Source organism: Diceros bicornis, chromosome X (genome assembly GCF_020826845.1).
Source record: "Diceros bicornis minor isolate mBicDic1 chromosome X, mDicBic1.mat.cur, whole genome shotgun sequence".
Classification (NCBI taxonomy): Eukaryota; Metazoa; Chordata; class Mammalia; order Perissodactyla; family Rhinocerotidae; genus Diceros; species Diceros bicornis.
This window is the reverse complement of record NC_080781.1, coordinates 94860126-94869062: the sequence shown is the minus strand read 5'-3', so window position 1 is coordinate 94869062 and position 8937 is coordinate 94860126. Positions and strand designations below refer to the sequence as shown.

Genomic DNA, 8937 nt, shown 5'->3' with positions numbered 1-8937 from the left:
AAGTGTTGTGATATGGCTGACTTGTGTAGGCCACAGATGAGATGGGAGATCCTGCCATTGACATGGTCACCCTCGTTTCAGTGGTGATGTTGGGATCCTGGAGTCATAGGCCAAACAGAAGCACTTAACCTCCTGGGTCAAGGTGAGTGCTGTTTACCTTAATAGGCAGCGGAGATGGAAGGACAGTCACATTGGTTTGACCTCCAGTAACATTTGAAGGTGGCTAACTGATCAACAGATCCCTTGGATCTTGAAATATCTTAACATTCTCTAAAGTTGCATTTAATCAGTGTAAAAATAAATAATATATAAATGAATATTTATTTATAATAAAATGTAAGAACATAAAATATAAATAAATAAAACTCTAGATCTGGTGACCTGAGCCATCTTGATGGCAAATGATGGTCTCTTACTCAGCTCCCACACCTGACCCACAACACCATGAACAAATGGACTACTGAAGAAAGATCCTACAATGAAGTCACAAGTAACTACAGTCAATCTTCTTCCTGGGCTTAGCCAAAGGGATCTCCGGTCATTTACCACAGTTACTGTGCACTTGCTTTCAGGGCACTTGCTCTAAGCCAGAGCTCAACAAACTTGCTGGAAAGGGCCAGATCATAAATATTTGAAGCTTTGCAGGCCTTTTGGTCTCTGATGGAGCTATTCAAATCTGCCGTTGTAGAGCAAAAGCTGCCATAGACACAGCATGGCTACGTTCCAATAAAACTTGATGTATGGACACGGACATGTGAATTTCAAATAATTTTCACGTGTCAGGAAATAATATTCTTGTTTTGATTTTTTTCAACCATTCAAATATGTAAAAACCATTCTTAGCTTGCAGGCCATCCAAAAACAGTGGCCCATGGGCCACTGTTTATCAGTCCCTGATCTAAGCTAATGGAATCACTAGGTCCCTAAAACAGCACAGAGTTGGTAGTCAGCAAAATGAGGTGGCAGCCATTCCTAGAGTCTTCTGGTAAGCATCAACCAAAAGCTGATGCTTTTTAACAGAGTGGTTTTCAAACTTGGTTGCACACTGCAATCACATGAAGAGTTTAAAAATGTGGTTGCCTGGGTCTGCCTCCAATTCTGCTCTAATTGTTCTGGATGTAGACTGGGGCTAGTGATTTCTTCAATCTCCCCAAGTGGCTCTAGTGTGTAAACAAGGTTAAGAACTACCTGAACAGTTTAAATGATGAGAGTGCGAGTATTTCACAATATTTGATTTAAAAATCTTACAATTGTGGTTTTAGAATAATATTCTAATATAAATACATATAATATTCCAATAACAATAAACACGTAGCCATGCTGAAAGTATGAAATAAGAATTCTCACGTAAGAAATGGAGGAGACTCTCTTAAAAAAAAAAGGAAATGGGAAAACACAGTGGTAAAGCAGGGGCCACCAGCGGTAGGGCCAGGGGAGACGCTAAACCACTGGCGAGGCCAGAGCAAGGTGTAGGTCAAAGCCAAGCACCCAGGAGCCCAGGGCTGACTCAGCAGTGAAGCCTCCCCCATAGGAGACATTTGGAACCCAGGGTAAGCATGCAAGGGATGGAACAAACTCAACAAATGGAGTGATTTGTACTGAGGGAATAGAAAAAATAGACAAGGCTGGAAAAGACATTAAGATAATATTTCCCCGGAGAGATAAAGGAGTGATAAAGGAAGAAATTATATCCATTATATAAGAACAGAAGCCTGACCAAAAAGATGGCCGATTGAACACAAGGATCTACTTTCACTTCCCCCTGAAACTTCATTAAAACAACATTAAAGGTAAACAAATCAATACAATGGGATATTCCTCAGCAATAAAAAGGCAAGAACGTGGATGGGTCTTTCAGAAAAAAAAAATTAGTTAAAGAAGCCAGGCACAGGGGCTGGCCCAGTGGCATAGCAGTTAAGTTCGCACACTCCACTTCAGCGGCCCGGGTTCACCAGTTCGGATCCTGGGCGCGGACCTATGCACCGCTCATCAAGCCATGCTGAGGCGGCATCCCACATAGAGCAACTAGAAGGATGTACAACTATGACATACAGCTATATACTGGGGCTTTGGGGAGAAAAAAGGAAAAAAGGAGGAAGATTAGCAACAGATGTTTGCTCAGGGCTTATCTTCCTCAAAAAAAAAAAAAGCCAGGCACAAAGGAGTACAGGATGTATGATTCCATTTATATGAAATCATAGAGCAGGAAAAACGAATACAGAGAGACTGAAAGCAGATCAAGGTGTGCATGGGGCCAGAGGATGAAGCGGAGTTTAACTGGGAACCTTTTGGGGTGTGGTATATGTTCTATATCTTCATTAAGGTGGTGGTTAGCCCTAATCTGTGATTTTTACCTAAGGAACCCAGGACCAGGAGAGGTTGAGTGAATCGTCTAAAGTGATGCAGCTTATTAATCAGCAAGAAGATACTCACATCTGCTTATTAGTGACAAATTGTTCCTATTATGCTGCGTAATGAGACAGTAGGAATAGTGCTTCCTCCACGCACATGGCAAAACCCCGACCCAGGCATAAACATCCTTTTATATAAGTAAAGCACAGATATGAAAGTAAAACTATCATGCATTCCAGTCACCCATTTTTAGACACAGTTGACATTCACTTGTGTCCCTCTACCTTGACTTCTTCATGTTTACATTTACACATAAAGACATAAACATTCACTAACATCTTCTTCTGAGGAACCACACTGTAATATACAGTTTTTTCCCAGACTCTTTTTCTTTCACACTATCTCATGTGGTCTGAGGAATATTCCATCTCACTTTTTGTAATCTACCACTTTAGCCTGAACCATTTCTTGAATAATAATGCATTTTTTTTCAAAGTTTAAAGTTTGGAAATGGGAAGTTAAGCCCCCCACTTAATCCTTCTACTCGTCTGATTCAGTCTCTGATCTTTTAATTTTGGTTCCTTTAAACAGTATGTCAGATTATTTCCTACCAGGGGTGCCCTGTTTTAGGATCGCCACTTGATAAGATACGTTACGAGCTGGCACTGCAACCTGCCCCCATACACCCATCCGTTTTCCTTCTCGTAACAACAGAATGTGCAACTAAACACACATTCATCCCTTACTAAACACCGGACGTTGTGCTAAGTACCTGACTTAGTAATAGTTAACTTATTTGTACTGCTTATTAGGTCACAGGCATTTCTCCAGGGGTTTTCTGTGTATTTCCATATATTAACTCACTTTTAATTCTCACAATTACGTCATGAGGTAGAAACTATTACTATCTTCAGTTTAAGGGGGCAAAAAAGAACTTGAGTCACTGTGAGGTCCAAGTTACTTGCCGTGGACCATTGAATTTAGCAGCAAGATTCAAACCCTGATTGATCTGACCTCAAATCCTATGCCCATAACCAGTAATGTGTGGCTCTGTGTTAGGGCTGAAATGAATGCTGGGATGGGACTCGCTTCGTTCCGGTGGACAGTGATGGGTGTGGTGTCTGGGACCAAGATGCACAGAACTCCAGCCTTCTGCCTGAGAGACTCATCATCGCCCTCTGTTCCCCTGTACTGTCTCTCCTTTCTCAGACTGTGTGGGAACTGTTTCTCCCGTGTTCAACTTGAAGGTGAAGTAACAGAGACAGATAGGATCTACTACAGGGAAATAAAGGAAGGTTTCCAGAAGGGTGCATATTGCCAGGATGGACTCAATTCCTCAGAGGCTTTTTCCATTTGTGTTTCATTCTCTTCCCAACGCTCACTCTCATCTTTCTGACCTTACATCCATCCCTTGGCCTTTTCACTCTCTGTGTCAGGTACTCACATCCCTTCTTTCCCATCTCTCCTTGATTCCAAGGAAAGTCATTTCTACCTCTCTTGTGACAATATCAGCCACTCTCTGGTCCCTTTGTCCTTCTGTGCCAAAGACGCTGTAAAGCACTGCCATATAACTATAGGTATATATTTAGGCAGGGAATATTTTGTATGATAAATCTAAAAAGTGAAATGTCTGGGTCAAAGTGTAAGAATGACTATCGCATGGTCTAAACATACTGTAGGCAGTTAGGCTCTCATACTCTGTTAGTAGAAATGCATATTGGTGTAAATATCATCAAATATCCGTAGGAAACTATCTCTTACGTTTAAAAATATATGTGTGCTTCTTCTGGGAAGCTGTAGAGCAGGGACTGAAATCCTGGACCTGCCCTGAAGCCCAGGCTGTGCTCCACTGGGTCCCTTGGCCTCCACCACTGGGGATGCTCTGTAACGCTGGTCAACCCATGGGTATTGTTCCAGTATTTTTTTTTTTGTACAGAGAACTCTATTACTTTTCTAATTTAAAATAATCAATTCAAATATTCAAACACCAATATTTTTTTTAAAAAAGGATTAAAAAGCATATTAAGGCCAAGGAGCAAAAATCGGTCGTATATAGTACAGTAGGATCCAGAAAATGTACAGTCGGATCTAGTCTCGTGTGGCAATGCATTTACCAACATGAATACGTGTATCTGTAAACGACTTATAAAAGCACATAACGCAAATATTAACACACGCCCATGCACACACACACTCTTCCCTTCCTCTGAGACAGTGGCTGTACTTACTGTCTGTCACAAAGCTGGGCACTCACAGAGACGCCTGCAGGTCCAGACCTTTCTTCCTACACACACCAGACATCCAGGAAGCCGTGTCTGCTGGATTCAAGGAAAGCTTCTCCTCGTTTCTGTCACCGCTGTTTGCAAAAGCCTCCCTTCCTGAGATCAGAAAAGCTATAGTTTTAGCATTAGTCAACAGGGAGGTACTTAGCTCTATTTCTAACTGGACACTAATGAAAAATATTAATTTTGCAAAGGAAAATTCAACACATGCTAGTTGTACAAGCAGGTTATAAAACAGTTCTGCAGCCCAGGTTTTTCTGGAATAAATAGATGTGGATAGAAATGGTTGAGAGGTATGGATTCTCCAAAGTGGCTTTGTTGATGATCCCAAATCTACCTTACATACATTCATTTAACAAATATTAATTAGGCCTCTGTTATATGCCAGACACAGCTAGCCCAAAGTGACTTCTAATCTGCAAACCTTGTGATCCAAACAGATTTCGCCATCTGGTGCAAGACAGATATTCCACTTGATCCAAGACACCTGGGCCCACTCAAGCAGGAGTGACTAGCTCCTGGTCACAAAACTTCATCCCCCATAGCTTACAGGAATCTGTCCATGAGACCTGAAAGTTCACCATTAAAGGAGAACCAGTGCAGTAGCTGGAGGGCCACTCAGGATGTGGAGGCAGACCAATAGGTGAGGAAACAATTCCTGCTCTGCCACCTGCTTGGCTGAGAAATCCTGGGAAATGTACCTAATCCCTGTGAGCTTAATATTCATGATCTGAAAAGGGGCCGTGGCTACAATCGTCACAGGATGTCTGCGTGTAAGGAGGTCAAAGAAATCTAGTGAGTCTGCCCAACACTGAGCAACTGTTGGTTACCGCTGGCTTATTGGTCACCCCCTTCTTTCCCTACCATAGCAGGGATGCTGTTGCCATGTACTGAGTGACATAGCAATGATGTAGGTAGAATTCTAAAATGACACAGGAAGTAGCCGTATGAACACTCATGATGTCATAAAGGATACTCACGACTATTTCTTCGTGGGAGGATCAGCTAGTATATGGTGGAGCCCGAGGGGGAACCCAGGCAGCCTGGGTGACAGGCACTAGCTGCTGTATAATGCTCCTGTTATCACCTTTGATTCCGGCAGGAATGTGAGAAAGGGATTGTGCGGAGATGCAAACACACAGTAAGTGGATGCATGTCTCTGTGTGGGCGTGGGGTCTGTGGTTCCCCTGTGGCTTATCACATGCTCACTCTCCTGTGAGGTTCCCAAAACAAGGCCATGCCTGAGATGGCTCGTGTCTGAATCACCTTGATGAGGGAGAGCTCTGGCCCTGTTCAGGCACCCGACTGAGTCGGTCAGTCTGGGGATTGCTGTAGCCGTCAGCTGGCTCACTTGGACACTTCCCCTCGGCGACAGTATTTCTGAAGTAATGTTAGTTCTGGAAAATGACTCTGATTCTCCTATATGCCATGAGTTGACCGTGTGCCCTTTCTCCTCCCTTTAATATTTGATTTTTTTACTTTCATTGATGCACTGTCAGGAAAACAAGTTGGTTGCCTGGCATTCTCCAGTGGTCAGCAATAAGGTTCCTCTTTGCTGTTTAGTATCTTTATGAAGTCATGGCTTTTTAACATGGTGATGGGCTTCAAACCATTGTTATATGGTTTTGAGCAGAGGAGTGAAGTTATTTGACTCATGGTCTGCTGCCGGGTTGAAAACAGATGGTGAGGGAGCAAGGATGAAAGCAGAGGAACCGGTTGGAAGGTGGTCTAATTCAGGACATAGATGTTGGTGTCTTGGCTAGGGCGGTAGTAATGGAGGTGGTGAGAAGCAGCTCGATTCTGGATATCCTTTGAGAGAGGGGCCAAGAGAATTTCCTGATCAGTTGGATGTGGAGTGTGAGAGAGAGAGAACACTCCAGGCTGCCTCCAAGTTCTGGGGACTGAGCAAGTGGCATTTCTGGGTCAAATGCTCGATTCGTGTCTAATTTCACTTCCAGTGCCACACAGGGAAGGTCCCAAAGGGTGTGAGCAGCAGGATTACCCTGACAGCGGGCCACACAGTGAAAGCAATCACTTTCCAGAGGAGTTCATCTGAGGCCTGGTCATAATCACTACATCGTGGAGTGATCAGCCGTGAAGGGACTTTTACTGATAAGTGTGTCCTGAGACAACATGGAGTAATTAATGTACAAAATGCACAACACACAAACCTAGAGAACCTTAAATATTAGAACCCCAAAGGAAGCTGCTTTCTAACAGCCTAGTTACCTGAGTAATCCTCCCTCCCCCCAAACCACTAGGATTATTATCTACTGGTACATTGTTTCACTTGAATGTGGTAAAAATAAAACACCCTTAGTGAATCCACCCATGGGAGACAGGACTGAGACTATGTTATTTCTGTAGATGCCAAAAACAACTTCTGAATCTCTCCATATGGTGAATTACAGGTGTTGATGGGGAATGTTTGGGGAGGGGGCGGTGAACAGCAACACAAATCCTAGGAGTGAATACAGGGTGAAATATAACCAAGACACTTTACAAGCATACCTGTGGCTACAGTATCCAATAAAGTAGACACCAGAGCAAAGACAATTAATAAGAGACAAAGAGAGGCATTACATAATGATAACAGGATCAATCCACCAGGGAGACGTAACATTCCTAAATGTGTATGCACCAGACAACAGAGCCTCAAAGTACACGCAGCAAAATCTGATGGAGCTGAAAGGAGAAATAGCCATGTCCATACTTAGTGTTGGGGCCTTCAACACCCTCCCTCTGAGCAAGTGATAGAATTGCTAGAGACAAAACCAGCAAGGATATAAGAGGTCTGAACAACACAATAAACTAAGAGGATCTACACGACATAAATAGAACACTGTGCCCCACAACAGCAGAGTACAATTTTTTTTCAAGTGTCTATGTAACATTTACCAAGATAGACCATCTCCTGGGCCATCAAACAAATATCAACAAATTTAAAAAGAATTGAAACCACACAGAGTATGTTCTCTGACCATAATGGAATCAAATGAGAAACCAGTAATAGAAAGAAAAAAGAAGAATCCCTGAACACTTGGGTAAGGTAGTTGATACATCATTCCAGTTGGTCATTCAGACCCTTGTAGAAGAGCTGAAGTTAGAAAGAGTTGTCTCCTGAGCTGAAAGGCATGTCAGGCTGGGCAAAAGGAAAGCTCACTCTGGATATTTCAGAGTATTATTGAGACCAAGGCTGTAGGTTGTTACATCAGTCCCACCCGACATTAAAGCTTGTCCTACGCCAGCGAAGGAAGGACAGCTTGCTGATTGTTAGTGGAATCACTTTGGTGGCTGATTGGATTTTGGAAGCATGAGAGAGGTTCCCTCCCAGGTACTGGTGTGGTTGTGAGAGGTCTGAGAGAAGGCAAGATTCACGTGCTTTCCTGGTGTATGGCTGGTGTCCAGTCTAACCCATGGACGCACACACCTCTGTTCTTTATAAATCCTGCTCCAGTTTTTAAAAGGTTCAACACAGTTTCCCTCTCCCCCTCCTCCTTCTCTTCCTCCTCTAAGATTCTTTGCCTGAGAGTGCCATCTGTCAGATAATGCTCTCCTATCTGGACAGGCAGAGGAGTTTCCTTTCTGGGGTTTGTGGGATTGGTCCCTTAGGGCAGATTGGCACTTTGCTTGCCCTCCCATGGTGTTAGCCTAAGACGTAGTACATGGTAAGTGGACCACTGATGTGTCTTCAAACGTGTATTTTTGTTCCGCTTCTCAGAATACAATGATGGTGGTAGCTCACCTCAAGGAAGAAATAAAAATTGGAGTTCTTTCCGAGGTAATTTTGGCAAAAGGAACCCTCGTTATGAACATGGTGGATATGAGCCTTGGCCTTCACACCGCCGGGAGGATGATGGAAACATGGTGATGAGGGATGTCCAGGAGGACCCCCAAGTAAGACGGTAAGTGACCAGGCATCCTGGTTTGCATGTAGCAGCCCCTGGGACTATGCAGCTCTTTCACTCTCTATGGTCTTTTTCTTCTCTCATTGGAAAACTGAAGAATACTGGAAGTGGAATAATGGTTGAGCAATCCTAATTGTAGTCCTTCTGTCAAAGAGGCAAAGGTGTATAGAAGACTTTCTTAGCATTTATGGCCACCCACTTTCTCTCCACTTCCCCCCTGCAGCACTCCCTACACCATTCGACGCAAAAACAGAAGAGGGATATGGTATAATGAAGACCATATCCATATGGCTATGTGGAGAAACAGAAAACCTCTGGGGAGAGAAGTTGGGGGGAACACAAGAGATGGACCCCAAGGGAGCTGGTTCAAGATCACAGTGAGTGTCCTAAAAGAA

The 8937-nt window shown here is 43.4% G+C and overlaps 1 protein-coding gene across 1 annotated transcript in view; it reads left to right on the top strand.

Annotated features, from left to right (window-relative positions):
- The first annotated feature begins 8366 nt into the window (after positions 1-8366).
- The window catches only part of LOC131401249 (nuclear RNA export factor 2-like), a 35013-nt gene continuing 34442 nt past the window's right edge, over positions 8367-8937 (top strand). Inside the window, 2 exon segments of the mRNA XM_058536371.1 lie at positions 8367-8539; positions 8766-8919. Of these exon segments, the coding sequence (XP_058392354.1) occupies positions 8499-8539; positions 8766-8919 (195 nt within the window). The 5' untranslated portion in view covers positions 8367-8498.